This window comes from Aspergillus thermomutatus (assembly GCF_002237265.1).
Source record: "Aspergillus thermomutatus strain HMR AF 39 chromosome Unknown NODE_71, whole genome shotgun sequence".
In the NCBI taxonomy this organism is placed as follows: Eukaryota; Fungi; Ascomycota; class Eurotiomycetes; order Eurotiales; family Aspergillaceae; genus Aspergillus; species Aspergillus thermomutatus.
Window position 1 is genome coordinate 94,982 of NW_020798120.1, and position 19,466 is coordinate 114,447.

General features: G+C 53.4%; 3 protein-coding genes across 3 annotated transcripts; 1 reads left to right on the forward strand and 2 right to left on the reverse strand.

Moving 5' to 3' along the window:
- Window positions 1-89: 89 nt before the first annotated feature.
- Window positions 90-8,655, forward strand: CDV56_108026 (uncharacterized protein; the record flags this gene model as incomplete). The annotated part of the gene is made up of 11 exons (XM_026761645.1): window positions 90-359; window positions 417-689; window positions 746-1,337; window positions 1,863-1,938; window positions 2,020-2,115; window positions 2,186-2,807; window positions 2,858-3,585; window positions 5,646-7,011; window positions 7,615-7,707; window positions 7,800-7,892; window positions 7,960-8,655. 11 exons carry the CDS (start codon window positions 90-92, stop codon window positions 8,653-8,655), a joined length of 4,905 nt encoding a protein of 1,634 aa, XP_026615274.1.
- A 1,485-nt stretch (window positions 8,656-10,140) lies between these two features.
- Window positions 10,141-11,696, reverse strand: CDV56_108318 (uncharacterized protein; the record flags this gene model as incomplete). Its single annotated transcript, XM_026761937.1, has 5 exons — window positions 10,141-10,306; window positions 10,372-10,656; window positions 10,708-11,032; window positions 11,090-11,448; window positions 11,536-11,696. 5 exons carry the CDS (start codon window positions 11,694-11,696, stop codon window positions 10,141-10,143), a joined length of 1,296 nt encoding a protein of 431 aa, XP_026615275.1.
- A 454-nt stretch (window positions 11,697-12,150) lies between these two features.
- Window positions 12,151-19,321, reverse strand: CDV56_108373 (uncharacterized protein; the record flags this gene model as incomplete). Its single annotated transcript, XM_026761992.1, has 13 exons — window positions 12,151-12,259; window positions 12,307-12,605; window positions 12,663-13,289; window positions 13,343-14,000; window positions 14,047-14,942; window positions 15,004-15,153; window positions 15,229-16,629; window positions 16,674-17,509; window positions 17,554-18,153; window positions 18,258-18,825; window positions 18,873-19,115; window positions 19,167-19,257; window positions 19,317-19,321. 13 exons carry the CDS (start codon window positions 19,319-19,321, stop codon window positions 12,151-12,153), a joined length of 6,483 nt encoding a protein of 2,160 aa, XP_026615276.1.
- Between the last annotated feature and the right edge of the window lie 145 nt (window positions 19,322-19,466).

Genomic DNA, 19,466 nt, shown 5'->3' on the forward strand with positions numbered 1-19,466 from the left:
ACAATGCTCCACCGCTCCTCGATATTGTATTCGTAATCAGCTTCCTATGGGTCATCTCCAGGCAACCAATTTTACCTTGAAGACTCCATATGTTGAAGACAGAGAGCCCTGAAGGAAGCTGTACATGCAAGGAACTTTACAATCTTCTGGCGTCCCGACTAAAGCAGAGGGTGAATCCCACAATGGATCCGGATTACCTGGTATTTGGCACGGGAAATCTGAGGTGGCTTGGACGGCAAGAGGAAGACTTCACCTCTGCTTCAACACAGCAGCCAGAAAAGTCGCGACCAAAGAGGCGAATTCGTCCCCACAATAAATCCCGACGAGGGTGTTTGAACTGCAAAATCCGGAGGGTAAAGGTAAGAGGGTCACCGAAGTTACTACACATTTCGTGCAACAGACTAAACGTATAGCAGTGTCCGGAGACGCATCCTGTTTGCGAGAATTGCCGTGGAAAGGGTTTGGTCTGTGTATACCCGCCTGGGCTACAGAACGACTTTCAGTACCTCGGGGGTCCAGCGCGGGATGTCTCAACTCAACTGGTATATCTGCAGCCCCGAGGACAAGCTGCAGATTTCACTATTGCTGATATGTGCCTCCTGCAACACTTCATCACCGACGCTCATCCGCACCTGCCGGCTGGGAATGATGATGTCTATAAGCGAGTACTCCCGGCGCTCACATATCAAGTAAGGCCCGAGTGGACATGATGGACGCAAAGCCAGCTTACTGACACTTGGTGCAGCATGAATATGTGATGCACGCCATCCTTGCTCTATCTGCGTCGCATCTAGCACTTCTCACCGGGTCCGCCCTTCCTGTTGAGGCCTTGCGACATCGCCAACGGGCTCTACGGGGACTGAATGAAGCAATATCCCGAGCGCCAGGCGAGGTCAGTGACGCAGACGCGGATGCGATGTTGGCAGCTTGCTATATATTGACTTTTCAATCCTCGTACATGGTTGATGGCCTTTTCGATTATATCATGATGCTCCGAGGTTGCGGCTTAGTGACTAGGCTGATGCTTCAACGGAATCTGCACGGATCCTTCTCGATTGATCCAAATTCGCATATGAAACACATGCAAGTACAATTTGGCAGGTTTCCTACGATCGATAGTCGGATTGCTTCGGACGGTATTCGCTCACTGGGTCTTGTGAGCCCGCTTTTACAGCATCCTGTCGAAGAAATCTTCTACCAGCTGCTATTTGACGTCCTCGTTTCTCTGGAACAGTCAGCCTCCTGCGCAGCTTATGTCGATCTCACCAACATTATTAACGCTTGCCTCAATCCGATGTCCGGCATCTCCTGGACCCCGAGAATCAGGTTTCGCAGGTGTTGATAGCCCATTTCCTCGTCCTGCTGGCCATTCTTTCCCCGATAACGTCGTTTGAAGCAGCCAATCGTGATTCGAATGTTCCGATGGCGGGAATGCTATCTTGGGTTGCTTCTATCTGTACGCAAATGCAAGGAAAAAAGGCTGACAAATACCTTGTATGGCCGAAAAGGGTGGTAGAAATAATCCGTGCTAACAACAGCCGGGCGGGTGTGTTGGTTGATGACGTTCTGGCCTTAATTTTAAACTCTCCAGATAGACTCCTCCTACCACAACCTGAAACACTTGGATAGAAGAACGGAGGATGGACTTACGACTGCTTTTGTAGAGTTGCTTCGAGTGAAAGGTGGCCCACCGCCGGCTTACTCAGCAGGCTCGGGATTAGCAGCCGCAGACTCGGAGACTCGGGCGTTGTTCCCAAATTCAATCCTGAAATCATGCAATGAATCGTCTCTTCAGCGCCCATTTCGGCATAGCTGCTCGCTTAGTTGTACCCTATAGCCGACTGACCTGACATTCTGGTTAGCTAGATGGGCACTACTGCCCCCGCGCCTTATGGAGGCAGACTGCGAAGTGCCTGTGATCGATGCCGGCAGCGGAAGGTTCGTTGAGGACACGTGACAGCTTGAGGATAGAGAGATCACTCGAACTAATCACCACCTTTTGATTTCCAATCCGCGCAGATTCGCTGCGATAGAGCCAAACCGGCCTGTGAGCCTTGCCATTTTGCCTCTGCTCCCTGTATCTTCACTCCGCTGCCGACTCAGCCGCGGAAATCAGTACGCGAGTAAGATTGGCCTCTTCCCACATGCATCTATCTGCATCTCGATCCTGACCGTACCTGGCTAGACAGTTGCAAGAGACTAGAGCTGAAGTTCGCCGTTTGGAAGAGGCCTTGAGAGCGGAGAGGGAGGGCCGTCAGAGTCCTAGTCCCGGTCTCCATAAATCTTCCGGGCTCGTCAACGATCTCTTCGATTCTCGTGGCTTCGATGTAACCTTGAAAGCTTTTCGGTGGCATCTTGCATACTGCACTCCTGGGTTTGCTGCATCCATTCAAACAGATCCCACCTTCGACCTCGAGGAGTTGTTCGACCGGGTTGCGGATTCATTCGACTTGCAGTTCCGCACAAAACCTGCCCGAGTAGTCTTGCCGAAATGGCCCCCACGCCGTCTGATCGAGTCGTCGTTGGAGTACTTTGCGAGTAATAGATTGTATTCAATCCATCCGGTTGTTGACATTGACACGCTGACCTGTCTACTTAACACTTCCGACCTCGATGGCTATGCGACGAATGTTGCCGACCGGGCCTGTTTAGCAGCTTTGACGGCAATGATTACCCGGATTCGTCGGCAAGAGCCTGCATTTGCTGATGCAGATCCTGATGCTTACGTGCAAGCAGTGCTTGCAGTGTTGCCCCAGTTGATGATGGAGCATACCAACCTCCGAGCTCTAGAAGCTTTGATTATCCTTGTGAGTCGACGCTCTGCCAAATTCTTCTATGCCGTGTTTGACTGTCGAAGGCACTCTATATCGCCCCATTGGGTCAACCGCAAACAGCAGAAATGCTACTCGCTATGGCCGTCCGGATCCTCTTCAATTTGGGGGCACACAGAGCTAGAGCGACTTATGAAACTACCGCCGAAAAGCATCAACATCAGCACTTGCGGGCTTTGTTCTGGACCCTTTATGCCGTGGATAAAGAAATGTCGCTTCGAAAATGTCAACCACCGATGATCAATGACGCTGACTGCGACTTGACTCTACCTGAAAACTATGTCGCACTATCATCCGATCACCAGTTCTTCACGTCCGAGTTGTCACCTAAGGAGCTTCTTTACCCCTCGGACCTTCGTCTGGCTATGCTAAAATCCAAGACTTACCATTTGCTCTATTCCGAGCAAAGTCTGAGCCAGTCGAAAGCGAGACGACTTCAGCTCATCCGCGAACTAGACCAGGAGTTGAATGACCTGAAATCCCTATTTCCCGCCGCGTGTAAACCGGATGCCGTTGTGAGCGGAAACGTGCCAGATTACCTTATCCATGATCTCAGTTTACGGGGGGTGAATGTCCATCTTGAGTACTACCACTGTCTTTCTAAGATTCATGGAGCAAGCATCGTCGGCAGCACTCCCGCTTTGCAGAGTCTGTCTCCTCCGTCCACAAGTATGGAGTTATGTTATGAGGCAGCACGATCCACTTTGATATATCTGCGTCGAATTCGTCATTTGATCTTCCCTGAAACATTCTGGTAAGTAGTGGCATTGAATAGTAGTGTCGGTGGCTTTACGACGCGCTAGTTCTGACGTACTGGTACAGGATATATGCGCAATTCCTTCTGACGTCGAGTATTTCACTCTACATGCGCATACGCTCAACTCCCCACCAGTGTGGAGTCAGAGATGATGTCCATCTCCTAGAGAGCACAATCAACATATTCCACCAGCTAAATTGTGTCGAGCAGAGCAGGCGTTTTCCGCCCTTTGTGATTATTGAAGCTTTCATTCGAAGATTGACGTCTCTAGCCCAGCAATCTTTGTCGAAAGCTGCGGACTGAGAGCGCCCGTTCGTGTCACTGAAACATTGTGCGGTGGAGCGTCTAACAATCGTCAACCTGCAACCACCTGCATAACAGGGAGGATGTAGGATGCCTCTTGCGACCCAACCCACAGGCTACCAAGGCTATCGGAACCATCGCTTCTTGTCAAATTTGCACCTAAGCACCAACCTTAGCTGGATGACCAAACTTAGACACTTTCAGGGACTGACTCATTCGGTAAGGCTACGACTTGACAATTCAATTGACAGACACTAATCTGACTGTGCCCAGCTATGGATATCTGCTTCGAGGTCATTTTACTGCAACCTCTCCTAGCCTTGCTGGCTGGATTCCGGGTCTAGAGCACCACACTTGTTTGCTGCTTCGGTACTTGCAATGTGGACACCTCCCGAGTTCAAACAAGCTCTCGGTCAAATTCAGACGATGTCCAAATGAGCACATGTGCTTCGGGGCCTTCATTATACACTATCGCATGACCTACGCGACCAGAATCCAACTTGACACATCTAGTAAAACAACGCGCTGATATAGGCCAATACTCCCTTGGGAATCAGGGCTGCCACTACTTTGCCAGAACTATAGGTATGAAAGGCAAATAAGTGTAAAGAAAAGGGTGCAGATGAACAAATTGATCATCCGCAGGATGTCTGATATCGCCCGCCCTCTCGCCTGCCAACATCGCAGCCTTGTCATCATTACCCCTCGTCTGAAGCGGGGTAGGTGTACTATATGAGTTGATTCCCACACGGCCTACTACAAGCAGCCCCTGTTGCACATCTTCGCATGAAGTGATAGTAAGAACTCTCGTCAAGAGCAACAATCATACAAAAAGGCAAAATCAAAATGAACTCTGATCAGCGGGCAGCCGATGGCCCAGAGGCCAGCCTGAGGAATTTGGAAGGAACTGCCAGCGAGAGGAAAACCCTCAGCCCCGAAGATCGCGCAGCTCTAAATGAAGCACTTATGGATCAAACCAACATAACTCTCATGACTGAGGCTGGTAGATCATCTCAGCGCGAAAGGGAGCGAAAACGAAGAGAGGCTAGGGAGTTGAGCAACCACTCTAAGTGTTAGATAAACCTCAGTTCTGCGATAGCTACAAAAGCTGATAGATCACTCCCCTAGGAGACGACGAAGCTACCAAGCTGGAAGAGAGGGGGATAAGGGTAAACTTGTGCTTCTCTGAAGGACCCAAGCGAGGGCGAGAGGTTACTATGACTGTGCCTGCTGTGCATAGTAGAGGCTTTGACTTGTTTTGCTTAAGATGTGCTTCTTTCATCATGGTGTCTCAAACGCTAAACGTAAAGCCATTATATCTCAGAGCTGTTTAAGAACCTACTAGGTCCTTTTGACCTCCTTACCATGCTTGTAAGTCATAATCACCATGGTCTATGAAACATGTAAGACGGTCACGTGATAGGTCATGCATCAGAAACAGCAGTCATGTGATTATGTCAACAACTGGCTTGAGAAAAGGGAGGACTGTTCATGCTCTCGAGACCATGTTAGACAACAACCGAGTCCTCTTTCTTCTCAAATTTCTCAACTTGATTAAAGCTGCACCAAGGCCATATTAAGATTGGACCTATGGATTTCGATGACATTCAACTTCGGCAGTTCGACGCTCTTAAACAAGAGTGGATCAGGCTGTGTTCCACCTCATCCAAAGGGATTTGTGACCTGGCAAACCGTTACCGAAAACGCGATGACTGCTTGCTCCGGTCAATGCACTGTGGCTCATTCAATTTTAGCCTGCGGTTGCATTGGGAAGATGGCGGCGAGGACTGGCTGATTCGATTTCCATTGCCTGGAAAATCGATGTTTCTAGACGAGAAAGTCTACCGAGAGGCCGTGCTCATGCAATTCATTGCTAGTAGGACCCGGATTCCTGTCCCTCGCGTCATTGCCCATGGAGCAGCGCATGAGAACCCTACTGGGCTTGGGCCCTTCATCCTCATGACCTGGATTGAAGGAAGGAAAATGTCGGAGATCCTTCGAAAAGACATGCCCGGGAAAGAGGATATTTTGAACCCCGATATTGACTCTCGAACGTTGGGGGCTCTTTATAGCCAGATGGCCGAGATCCTTCTAGAGCTTTGGAAGCTCGACTTCGATCACATCGGTTGCCTAGGTCAAGACCAACAATGTGGGCAGTATGTGGTAGACGGCCCGCCTGGGACGCTGGAAGTCAACGAGCTTATGCGGACTTGCGGGTTGGGAAACTGCACACCTTCAAGCGTTTATCACAGCTCTACCGATTATATTGCATCATTATTGCAACTGCAGTCGATTCACCTGAAGCAACAACGGAACAGCGTGTATGATTCTGAAGATTGCCGGGAGAAGTATGCTTGTCGCCATCTGATGAAAGCTATAGCCTTGGATTTCATTTCCCAGGAAGATAATCACGGCCCGTTTAAGTTGTTCTGCGATGATTTTGGACCCGGAAATGTGCTTGTGGATGACTCTCTCCGCGTCACGGGAGTTATTGACTGGGAGTTTTGCTATACAGCTCCCATTCAGTTCGCCGGGAGTATTCCATCGTGGCTCCTGCTGCAACGACCTCATCGAATCATTAATGAACTCGGTGCTGACGCTTTTCTCGATATGTTTCTCCCCAGGGCAGAGATTTTTCTGAACTGTTTGCAGCAGAAAGAGGAAACCAGTAAGACAAAACCCCAGGACCGACTTTCAACACGTATGCGAAGATCGATCGAAGACAAGAGCGCCTGGTTTATTCTAGCTTCTCGGATGGTGTCGTCCGTTGACATGATCTACTGGGAGTTACTAGATGAATACTGCTGGGGAGCGCGCTCATCCATTGCAGAGAGGGTCCACAACGTCACCACGATACCTGAACAGCATAAAGAGCGAGAGAGATTCGTGCGTCATAAAATTTGCCAGCTGCAGGAATACTTTGCTGAGCTTGGTGAAGACATAACAATCGAATACGAGGAGGAGCATTTTACAAGAGCAGAGGATACTTTTGACCATGGGACAAGCCGTGATCGACTTCGAGATGCTGAACCTTCTCCTTCACAACCTCTTACGGCCCAGGATATGGAAACTCGTATCTCCCTACCAGTCTGCATTGGTTTCTTTTCGCTGGGCTGCATGGTTGGTCTTTTGGCAAAGAGATTTATCGTCAGATGACCTGTACAGCAGAGTACACTCCTTGCATGCATGCTATCATTGGGAGTCTATCTTGAGCAAATATTCGCTGCTCCCCAAGCAGACACGAAACAATAAAGGCTTGTATGGCAAAATTCAATTCTCTGGTCCTTCATATCAGAGAATTCATTTGCCAAGTCGCTCAATCCATCCCCACTATCCGTATTGACCCTCACTTTTCTGACGGCATGCCATCTATAAACCGTAGAGGAACAGGCTCTAAAGTCCAACTGACCTCGGATGGAACATGCCGTATGATTCCTTAACACTTCGATCCTCGAAGTGAACCTAACACTGCGCATCTTGGCATCTTTTCACTACTGCGCTATGTCGATATGCTTCGACAGGAGTTGCCATAGCAGCATGTGATGACGCCTAGGCTGCAATATGCCATATCACAACCACATCTCCGCCTCCTAATCCTGTAAGTCATCCTGCCTTCTATCAATCATCGATCTGAATGTTTTTTCATATTCAGTGAGTTCATTAGGGAACCGAATGAAAGTCTGAGAAGAAAGAAGAAGACGACTCACTGAGACCAAGAGACAGTCTCGTGGAGCAGGTCCTCCACCAACTCTCCTCATGAGAGACGGCCTTGATTTGCCCGAGTTTGGGTATCTGCCATTCGACCATTTCGTCATGGTCAGTGTGAGGACAGTTCTTTCCTCCTGATACGTCCTGGGCTGCATGGCTTGCTTCCTCCACCATATTCACTCTCCTAACTCACCATCCAGGCAGAGTGGGACCCCAACTCCGCGCTCTCAAAACAAGAGCAGAAAAGATCCCTAGTTGAGAAGTGGATTCGGCTCGGGAAATACGGCCGCAAGGTAATTTGGCCATTTACCCCCATTTTATTATTCTATTTCCCTAACTTGATCATTGTGACTACATTAGGACTACTACATGGATCCTCCTGATGAATTCCCCCCTCATTTCCCGCAGGACCTTCTCTCGGACGACGAGCTTGCGGTAGACGGGCAGATCTCTTGCATGATCTGGATCTGGATCCGGACCTGGTTCGGCGATCAAGAAGACAATGAGAGTCAAGATGCTGCGAACGCGGCTTACAAGCGATTATTTGCCCGTGTCATGTACCAGAGTGGACAAGAAGGCTACAACGACTGCATGGACCCAGAGTTCATCTTTGACAACAAGGAACAATTCAGTCGCGGCAATGACAATGATACAGATATCTCAAATGGAATCGCGCTCGGAACGCCAGGATCCGTACCTTGGTACCTGGTTACAGCGCTAGAGCACTGTCCAGATCAGTTTGACGGGCTTTCAGCTCGTGATTGGCCCCGTGAGCCATTGAGTGAAGCGGAGATAAAGGAGACGGAATCTAAAACGGACAAGATTCAAAGTCTGCTTGTTCTTGTTGCGGACCGCAAAGCATGTGAGGAGGGCTGGGTGCTGTATCTTGCAGTCAACCACAAGGGCCAGGTTCTGCCCTTCAGGATACATGAGAGAGCGGGAGAGGTATTCCAGCTTGTGGCCAATTGGATGGATGGTCAGCAGCTAGCGGAGAATACTTACGATCCCGATGAGGATGTGGAGATGTACATGCGTGAGGGTAGTGGCTGGAACTGATTTACAGCTCTGTAGAGCGTGCATCAAGTGCATGTGGTGGAGCACTGAACGTATTGGTCCGAGCAACTTCAGCTCTCCAAGTATCTTGCCCACATGGCTGAGGAGTGGGATACACTTCGTCCAGCTCCTCCGGCAGCATGGAGGCTTGACCACCTGCCTTGAGATACTCTCTGGATTTTGGGTAAGACGACTGAAAGGATAACCATTTCTTAAGCGAATACTAACCAACCGCGATCACAAGGACGAGATCTACAATATGAAGGCTTCTTTAAGATAAGACTATGCCGCATGTCAACCAGTCCGGTGAGCTTGGCTGGCATCCTGCAGTGCATTGGAGACATCAACGAATGTCAAGTAAAGCTGAACCGCCGTATTGGGAGAACTCTAGACCAAGTGTAAATAAATGAATGAGACCTGCAGGCGCTATGGCCAAGTACTTTGCCTGTGTATTGCATCGGAGATGTCTGTTCGAGGGACTTTTAACTGAACATAACCCACCCTCGGTCGAAATCCCAGCGTTGAATAGGGACGGTCATATGGTGCCTTGATATTGGGCTAGCTATGGTCTACGGATGTTTTCCTATTTGCTTTTTTGTAATCTATCCACCTACAGTGCCCGCTCTACTGTCGGAACAGCAAATTTCGTGGTTCGTATCATATGTATAATCAAAGTCTCATCTTGACGTCTCTCCTTTGGCATAGATCGAAGAACGATGAACCCTCTTTACCTGTTCACATTGTGCGATTTCAGCAGGAGAATATCTTTTCCTTTCCTATCCATGTATAGAAGATAGGAACTTGCGCATCTCCCAACATTTTCTAGTGATGAAACTGCTCCGCGGAGGTTTGCAGGACATGCCCTGATATGTATGGCTATTCACCTCTCGTACATGACTGTACCTGAGCAGACTGGCAGACTTCGGCAAGGGCATAACCAACGAAGCAAAACAAAATTCAAGAACTACCAAAAACATACAACAGCGGGGATTCGCTGGTTATGACTCATCAAAGGTACATTCGTAGATGCAGGCATTGGGAAACTGTGTGATTTCGAATATCATTGTATGGGCTGATGCTGTAAAACCTGTACGCAGGCACCACCACAACCAATTCAAGATCTGACGGGAAGACATTGTGATTGCTATTACTGCGATATAAAATTACTGTGTTGTGTACCAAGCGGGAACTAACCCTGGACCGAGCAGACAGAACCTCGATCTGAGTGATGGATGCCGGCTATTGTTTGTGCTGATCCCTTTCACTTCCGTTGACTAAAATATCGATCGAAGCTACCTCAGTGTTCCTGGCTCTCGTTCTCTTTATGTATGTATTGCCCCGGCTCCTCTTTCCGGGTTTAGGCGGTTCCTTTTTAACCATCGTCTTCCACATCTACTCCATGGCCGCTAGGCCTATGCAATTCCTCATGCCGGAATTGCCCGAGCAGGGCCTGTTTTGTGCATAAATTCGACGACGTAGTCACAAGTTTCAGTATTTCCATGTTCCGTGAGCCGCAGCCAGGACATTACGAGAAACCAAGAGGAACACGAAACCGAGAAACATGGTCACAATGGCAAATACTTGCATGCCCATATAGGTTGAATCATCCTGCCTTTTCAAGATAGCTCCCATGATCGGCAGGCCAGTAAGAGTGCTGCTAGACATCAGTACAGTAAAAAAAAATAGAAAATCATTCAAATGGGGCCAACGAAGACCTACGAGATAGCTATAACACCCTGATAAGTACCTATCTGTCTCCCCAGGGTCTCTAGGCTGCCGGACTTTGCGCAACATGGCATCATGATGCTAACGAAGGCGCCGCTGAAAAAGCCGTAAGCCACAGCAAAAACGATGAGGCCGGCATTTGAAGAATGGTAATCGAAAGGCAGCCATAAACAGAGGATCGCAATGCAGCTTAGGAAGGCGGACGTGACTATGATGTTAAAGTATCCCACCTTGTCTCCGATGTGCCCGGGGATAATTCGTCCGAAAAGTGAAGCAGCACTGCCCCTCAGGTCAGCTCTGCTAGGGACAACAAGATTGAACAAAACTTACTTCACGATAGCGATCAGGTAGAGGGCCAGCGAATCCGACATTCCCGACAATTGGGCCATGCTAGGAAGATAATCGAAAGGTGCCCATAATCCCCACATCACAAAATATGAGCCGAGGGCATAGAAAGCAAAGCCTCGGTTTTTGAACAGCTTGAAGTCAATCCATGCCATTTCTGAGTCCCATTTCTTAGGAGGCAGGCGCGCACCGAGAAGAAAGAAGGCGCCAACTAAAGCGATACCTATGAACAGCGCCGTGTAGCGTACCATGCCATTGAATCCCACGTCTTCCATAACCAGTTGCAGAAAGAATGGGAATACCACGCCCCCTGGTCACACATCAAATCAGCACGTCATAGACACTGATGGGATAGTCTGCTCCTCACCAATACTACTACCCGCAACAGTAATTCCCAGAGCAAGGCCTCGCTGCTTGACGAACCACTGGCTCACGCAGACCAAGCAGGTGGTGAAAATACCTCCAGCTCCGAGTCCATAACCAATTCCCTGCGCCAAGATGATCTGATAGTATTCGGTGCTAAGACTCGTCATGCACAGTGAGAAGAGGCAAAGAAAGGTACATGGGAGCATGACCGGGCGCGGTCCGTAGGCATCTACAATGCGGCCGAATAGGGAACCTGGAGCCCATATGAGAGCGAGCTGGATTGTAAAGATCCATGAGATGTCGGAAGAGCTGTAGTCCGTCAAGAGAGTCTCTTGATAGGTGGTTTGGAAGATACCAATGCTGTCCAGGTCAGCAAAAGGACCGGGTCATAAAGCTTTTTCGCGGAAGGAAGGACTCAACGCGTTCAAGAAGCCCAAGGTAGCGAACAGACCTAGGGAACCGCCAGCGCAACATAGCCAACCTCGAAGGCCGCCCTCTGGTGGGAGAGCTGAGTCCAGAGCAGGGCTCTCAGAGACGACAGGGGGTTGTATGGCCTTCTCTTCATCTTGCTGGGTGCCGATGGGCGACGGCATGGTGGAGTCGGGCATTCTGGTGACTGTGCTTTACAGTCTACAGTGACTAGGCGGCGGTTAAAACAGAAGTCCAGCTCGCCGTTTATAAGCAGAATACTAAATTACTAATAGCACCATAGCTATGGCGGGTGGATGGCGGTCCGCGCGTTCAGCGCGGACCGGGCAGTACAGTGGCCACATACTCTGTAATTAATGACTCAATGTGCCGCCAGAACTCACTGTAGTGCACTAGGCATTCTCTTTATAGAGTACGGATTCAATTTGGTCTCCCGCAACGGGGATTAACACCGGACACCACGAGAAGGTATGAATCCATTGTCCCAACAGAGGACTGCTGCCCACATCGCCCGCCTTTCCTCCTCGGAAGACATGGCGGTCGGTGCAGCCCTCATCCTGAACGATACTCGCTACAACTTTTTAGTGAACATCCGCTTTTCCCGCACCAGAATTCCAGTCCCATCGCGACCCCTTATGCCCGACCAGCCTGAATAATAGTCTTGACAATATCTGCCGCACGGTCTAGCGCAGCTTTGAAGCGCTCGGCGCCCGTTCGAGGACTGACAAAACACACCTCCAGACTGCAAGTACGTTAGCTGCATGCTCCGGACTGGACGGGGCTACTCACGAATCTTCGTTCACGGTGTAGTTCATCCACACGTTCTCTGGGTCCTCCATCGTGTAGCCGGGATCCTGGGCCAGTTTCTTCTCGATCATGGTCTGCATGATCAGGCGCGGGTAGCTCCTCTTCCACACGGGGTCGGAGAACAGCTCGGGAACGGCGTCGGCGGCGCCCTCGTCGTGCGCCTCGTGGCTCATGACCTCAAGCACGTCCATCAGCCGGAAGTAGTTGCGGCCCTCGCCGCCCTTGACGATCTGCGCGTTGGTCTCGCGCGCCGCCCGCAGTAGCTGGGCGCGAGCCTCGGCCTACGGCACGCTGCCGTCGAGCGCCGCGTCGCAAAAGTCCACCACCGACTTCAGCACCACCTGCACGGTCTCGGGCCGGCCTAGGTGGAAGTGCGCCGTCGACACCGTCTCCCAGCTCGCCGGCAGGTAGCCAAAGTACAGCCGGCTGGCGAGCTGGATCGTCAGGTCCACGGTCGCCTTGATGGGCACCGAGTGGGCGAGGAGGACGGCTTTGCCGAACGACGGGACGAGGTGCGGCGTGTAGATCTTCGCCCCGGTGGTCGCGGCGTACTTGTCGCGCAGCGTCGTCATGCGGGCCTCGATCTCCGCCGTCGTCGCCACCAAGGGGATCTCCTCCAGGCTGGCGGGATCGACGACGACGGCTTCGCCGTCCTGACCGGGGTTGTCGTTCTCTGGGTCCAGGGTGTCGATGGCGCGCTGGAGCCTCTGCGAGATCTGCGACGTGGTCATGAAGTCGATCATGGAGTGCTCGAAGATGGTACCGGAGCGGCCGTTGGCGGTGACGACAAGCTGTAGTGTCTTGTCGTGCCAGCGGTTGAACGAGTCACCAAGGTACCCGGACCGGACCCGTTCCTCACGCGTGACCGGGCTGTCGTCATCAAGACACATGACAAAGACGGATTCCTCCAGCATTTTGATATACGCGGCGTTCCTCGCGTCCATCGAGAGGAGCTTCTGTCGGTTCTGGGGACATAGTTAGTATAACAAGCGGTACAGAGGCAGAGAGCAAGACCTACAGTGGCCCAACTGTCACGGTTGTCTGTCGTCAGGATGCCCGTCCAGTGCTTTTCCTCGAGGTTGAGGTCAAGGATTGCTTGGTATGTTGCTTTCAGCTTCGGATACGAGACGATGTCGTCTCCTTCCCGGAGTGACACGCGGAACAAGTGCCCTCTTCGCAACACGGCGACGTGTTCCATCCCCGGATACCTCATCATCTTGTCACAGCCCACGTTTGGCTCTCGCAGGGCGTTGAAAAGCCACGTCAGAGAGTAGCCGCAGTTTGGCCTCTCTCCCAGAACGTCGGGCTTCAGTTTCCTAGAATCCAGGTCATGCTTAAACTCGGACAGGGCCCTGGTAAGCGCGGCCGCTCGCTGGGCCTGTGAGTGCGGCACGGCGCTGTCAAAGTGGGTGCCGAGAAAGCTGCTGAATGGCACCAGAGGATATCTTCGCTTGAGGTGCAATGCCTTGAGAAGGGGACCAGCAATCCAGCTCTCCACGCTTGGGTCGTCGGCCTTGGCGCGCAGCTGGCTGTACAGCCTGCGGCCGAGACTGCCCGGTGCAGCGAGGGCGTGGGCCTTGCGGCTGAGCTCCGCATACTCTTCCTGCGTGTGGGAAAAATGGCCGATGCTGTTGAGGAGGTCGTTGACTGCCTCGTCAAGGTCGACAAGGTAGCTCCTTGCTCGCCCTGCAACAGTAGAAGCCATGATTCTGCCCCCCCAACTGGCCATTCTTTGGGACTTTCTCATTCTCTGTCGATTGGCGGATGTCGTCGGGGATCAGCTTCGACCGCGAGGCCACCGTCGCCACCAGCGCCATAATGCTGCCAGCACCGCCCAGCTCCGACGTTTGGAGGTTGACTTGGAACGTGCGCACCATCCAGTTCTTCAACTCGATGCTGACGAGGGAGTCGAGACCGATGGTAGCAAGCGACTGATCGACCCTGATGTCGTCGATCGGCCGGTCAAGGAAGACGGCGAACTTGGTCAGCGTGGCGTCCCGGATGAGCTGCTCAGCCTCCTCCATCGTTTTCACCCTACCCAGAGCCTTTTTCAAGTCAATCCTGTCGGTCTGCGTGGCGCCCGCAGCTTGCTTCCTCTGGGAATGAGCCAGCTGGCTGAAGACGGGATTCTCAAGAAGGTGCTCGTCGTTGGCGTCCAACATGGACTGGTGCGTGACACCCTGGATTGTTTGGTGCATGTGGTGGTCCCGGGCGAGACCGGTCATGGCATACTCGATATTAGCAAAGAACTCGTCAAAGGAGATGTCCATAATACTGTTCTGCCGGAGAGACGCCCTCATGCCACCGATGGACATGTCGCCTTGTTGTGCCTCTTTGAGGGCGCCGTGCGCGTCGACGGAGACGGCACCGACGTTGACCGAGACGTAGTGCGTGTGAGGGTGGCCGGCGTGGGCACGAGCGAAAGCGTCCTGAAAGCCATTTCCGGCGGCGTAGTTGGACTGACCAGCCTTGCCAACGACGGCCACGACCGAGGAGAGGGTTAGGAAGAAGGCCAAATCAGGCGAGGCAAAGAACTTGTCGAGATTGAGGGTCCCGAAGACTTTAGGCTGGAGTGGTAGCTTCCACTGCTCGACAGTCATCTGGGCGAATGTCCGGTCCTATTCCAAAGTGTTAGAAGATGGTATCGAACTGGAAATGGCCAAGTACTTGACGACTTACCCGAAGCACCAAAGCACCGTTCACCACACCCCTAACGGGGGGCAGCCTGGCGCAGTATGACGCAGCGCGTTTCATGCTCTCTTCATCTGTGATATTGCACTGGAGGATATGAAGTTCGCCCCCATGTTCCCTGACCGCAGCCATGTACGTCTGTTTCGTCTCGTGGTCGATGGCGCGCCGAGAAAGAGACACCACATGCCCGGCGCCTCAAGAGGCCAGAAACACACAGATCCGCGAGGTCAGATCACCGAGGCCGCCGGCCGCGACGTAGGTACCGTCCTTGCGTACCCGCAGCGGCCGGGGCTTGGCAGGCAGGCACTTGACCGTGGACATAGGCTCGACCTGGAGGACAACCTTGCCGGTGTGCTTCCTCGAGCCTACGAAGCGGAATGCATCCTCAATCTGATCAATGGGGTAGGTGGTGATCGGGTGTATGGGACGCAATGCCTTGGACTCGAGCAGGCTGATAATGTCGCCCAACATACGGTGGACGCGCCCGGGGTCTCGAGCCGACAGTGTTTCCAGATCGAAGGCGTGGAAGGTTATCGACCTGTTGAACGCAGCCATGCTCAGCTGGAATCCTTGTTGCATCTCACTCTTCCCCAGCTCAATGAATGTCCCCAGGGACTTGACGCAGTCGAGGCTGTCCCTGAGCGCCTCTCCTGCCGACGAGTTGAGCACCAGATCCACTCCCTCACCATTGGTGAGTCGCATGATGCCCCGCTTGAGCGACCCCGTCTGGCCGGAGAAGATATGATTTTCCGGGATGCCGTACTCGTCCATGATCAGCTTTCGCTTCGCAGCCGTGCTGACTGTGCAGAAGATGGCCGCCGCGCCGATATGCTGGGCGAGCTGAATGGCCGCCTGGCCCACGCCTCCGGACGCAGCCTGGATCAGAAGCGACTGGCCTCTCTCGAGACGGGCTGTTCCCATGATGCAGTGATAGGCCGTCACGTACGCGTGCGGAATGGATGCCGCGACCGTGGCGGACATCCAGCCGGACGTCTTGTGGGCCTGATGTCCATGGACGCGCGACAGGTTGCTGAACGGCTGTGAGCCGAAACCCATGACGCGATCGCCTACCCGGTACAAATTCCGCATATCTTCGCCCACAGCCGTCACAACGCCGGCAAACTCGCCAGCCATATGGGCGCCGGGACCCCTCTGGCCAAGAGCAAGGCCGACGTCCTTATTCACGCCGTGGGCCTCGGCCTTGACCACGATCTGGAATGGCCCGAGAGCAGCCGACATGTCATTGTCGACGAAGCGCAGCGAACTCAGAAGTCCCGGTGTCGCGACCTCGGCCTTGAGCACTCGGTCGCCCTGGTAGGGGGCAGTCTCTGTCTCGTCGGCGGCTCCCCGCCCCGCCGTACCGCGCCGGGCCCACTGCAAGAATTCGGCATCCGGCCTGACACGGGGAATCAGAACGCGGTCGTCCTCGTAGGCGAACTCCGGCTCCAAAGACGGCGCGTCCTCCGTGGCCGGCCAGAAGCGCCTGCGTGCCACGTCGGCGACGACCCGGGCCGTCATCTCCGGATGCAGAGCGGGTTGGCGGATGTCGAGGCTGACGAGACCGGTGTTGCTGCTCTCCCGCCGGAGAACGCGGACAAAGGCGTTGACCAGGCCCTTATAGGCTGAGGCGGCGGGTCAGCTGTGTCTTGGAGGAGCACCCATAGGACTCGGCATTTGGCGCTGAGGAGGGCGTTGACCGTCTCGAATAGTTGGGGCTGGGGGTCGAGGAGGAGCCGTTTCTCCGCGCGGTCGAAGATAACATAGAGGCTGTCTTCCTGGGCGTTGACTTGCTCCCACGGGCACTCTATGGCATCAATATCGCGGGAGGCGAATTCCGCGGCGGTCTTTACGACATGGTCGTCAACGCCGTCTCCGATCAGAACGATGCTGTGCCCGGCAAGTGTCCCGTTGCTTGGCGAGGGCTCAGCTTTGGCTACCATCATGCATTCCCAGGAAAGGTGAATCCCCCCGAACCCGTTCCTCGCCAGAACATCCTGCCACTGGTTGCGGAACAGCAGCGGACTGTCGACCCGGAAATCGTCCTCGGAGGCCCACCATCCGGTGAGCGAGCCTGCCACGAGACCAAAGGCCGCGCCTCTCGGCTCGATTTCAACGAGGACCAGGCTGCCCCCCGGCTTAAGCAGCTTGCGCACGCGGCTCATCGTCACGTCGATTTTCCTCGTCGCGTGTAGCACGTTGGCCGCCACCACCACGTCGTAGGACCCAGGCTCGAAGCCCTGCTCGATGGGCTCCGTGTCCACATCCAGCGTCCGGAACTCCATGACGTCCTCCCATTCGGCAAATGTCTGGCGCGCGTCCTCGAACAATCCGCTGGAGACGTCCGTAAAGGTGTACTTCTCGACGGGGAGGCCGACGGCGCCGTTCTGGCCGGAAAGCCCGCGGCAGAGCCATTTGGTGCAGCCTCCCGTCCCCGCACCGGCCTCGAGGACGCGAAGGCGCGGGTTCTTGAAAGTGAGGATCTTCAGGTACGCCACTACGGCTTCATAGGGGCCGACAAGAATGCCACTCTCGTAGTACCTCGATAGGAGATTGCCTTCCAGCATACGTCCAAGGGCTGGGTTTCGCCAGTCAGGATGCCAGGGAGGGCTTTGCCGACGCGGGCAAGGAGTTGCAGCTGGGCCGAGGTATCGGACGATTCAATGCGTTGCAGAATGCCCTTCTCTTCTTCCGGAGTCAAGCCTGAGGTGATCTGACGGCAATAGTCCGAGGATAACCACCTCTTCATCCAGCCAAAGAATTTGACTTGCTGAGGCGTCACCATGCCAGCATTGCTCTCCTCAACATAGCGCACGGCATCTCGAAACCATATGGACGAGGCCTGGTCCGTAACAAGGTATTCCTTGTCAGACTCCTGAATAAACACTTTGGTTCCGTCAAATCCGTGTGTCGTGCTTTCCTCTAAGCCCAGGGTAGACGAGAGCACCTGGAGGAATGAGCTTCCTGTCATGAAGTCGGCGTCAAGGTTCCAGTCGAGTCGATTCACCGCATCCTGAACGAAAGGCCGGTTCTCTTCCTCGCGAGTCTCGCCAATGGCTCTCAAGTTGACAAGAAGTCGAATGACCGGGCTGAGATGGCCATCCGCATCCTTCTGGAACACCCAACCCTCCCCCCTGGACGCTTTCGGGCCGTCAGCTTCCACGGGCAACCTTGGCGGCGCAGTGCATCTTCCATGGCCGACATCGATAGTTGGAAAACGCGCGAGGAGTGGATGAGCTCCAAACCCATTGCATGCCGCTGGGCGCCTTGCCCGGAGAAGACGAACGTGACAGGTGCCAGCGACACGATTCTCTTCTGAGGCCCCGGTACTTTGAGCTCAGCCACGAGATCCTCCGTCGTCGATGCGACAATGGCTCTCCTGTATGGAAGAGCCGACCTGTGGATTCCGAGCGTGTAGGATAGGCTGTGCAGAGTTTGTGGCGCCATCTGGTGAGTCTTGATCCACAGACGAAGGTCTTGGGCGCGCGATAACAACGCTTTCTCAGTCGATTCACTGAGAACAATCAGTTCCGGACAGTGCGCCGTTGTGTTGTTCGACAAGGAGGCCTGATTTGGGTCCGAAAGCTCGTTCTTCATACTTTCCCTCTGATTCGTGTCGGTTCCATTGGCCGTTGTACCATTGATTCTGGTTCCATTGGATTTGATACCATTGGTTCCATTCGGTTTCCTCCCAGAGTCGGCAGCCTCAAGGATAACATGGCAATTGGTCCCCCCGTAACCAAACGAGTTGAGAGACACCCGCACCGGCCCACCATTACGGGGCGTCGGGAGCTTCGTAAGTTCTGTCGGGATCTAGTAGACATTAGCTCGGAGACTTGGAGCCAGCACAGCAGGCGTACCTTGATATTTCTCTCGTAGAGCTTCAGCGATGGCTTTGGCTTGATAAAATCCAAGTTCTGCGGGATGTGGCCATGCTTCAGCACGAGAATGCATTTGAGCAGGCCGGCAATGCCAGAGGTCGCCTCGAGGTGCCCGACGTTCGGTTTGATGGAGCCAACGTAGAGGTCGTCCGTCCTGGCAACACCCTCGCAGAAGACCTTGGAGATGGATGCAATCTCTTCTCGGTCGCCTACTTGAGTTCCCTATCCAGAGGCCTGTCAGCCCAGATCCATTCCACCGTATGGGATGCTTACGGTGCCGTGGGCCTCGACGAATGATGTATCCGCAGGATTCAATCCAGCCTTCCGGTATACACGCGAAGACAAAGCAGCCTGAGCGTCGCCACTGGGAGTGTTGAGGCCGGAAGTTTTGCTGTCTTGGTTTGTACCAGAGTTGGCAATGACGGCATGTACTCGGTCCCTGCTCTACTTGTTAACAAAAGACACCCCGTGGGGGGGCGGGGGGGGGGGGGGCTTGCCCCCTTTTCACCGTCCCCGGGTGCGCGGGCGAAGCGGTTGGTGAAAACCGTGGCCCCGCCCTCCCCGCGTCCCCAC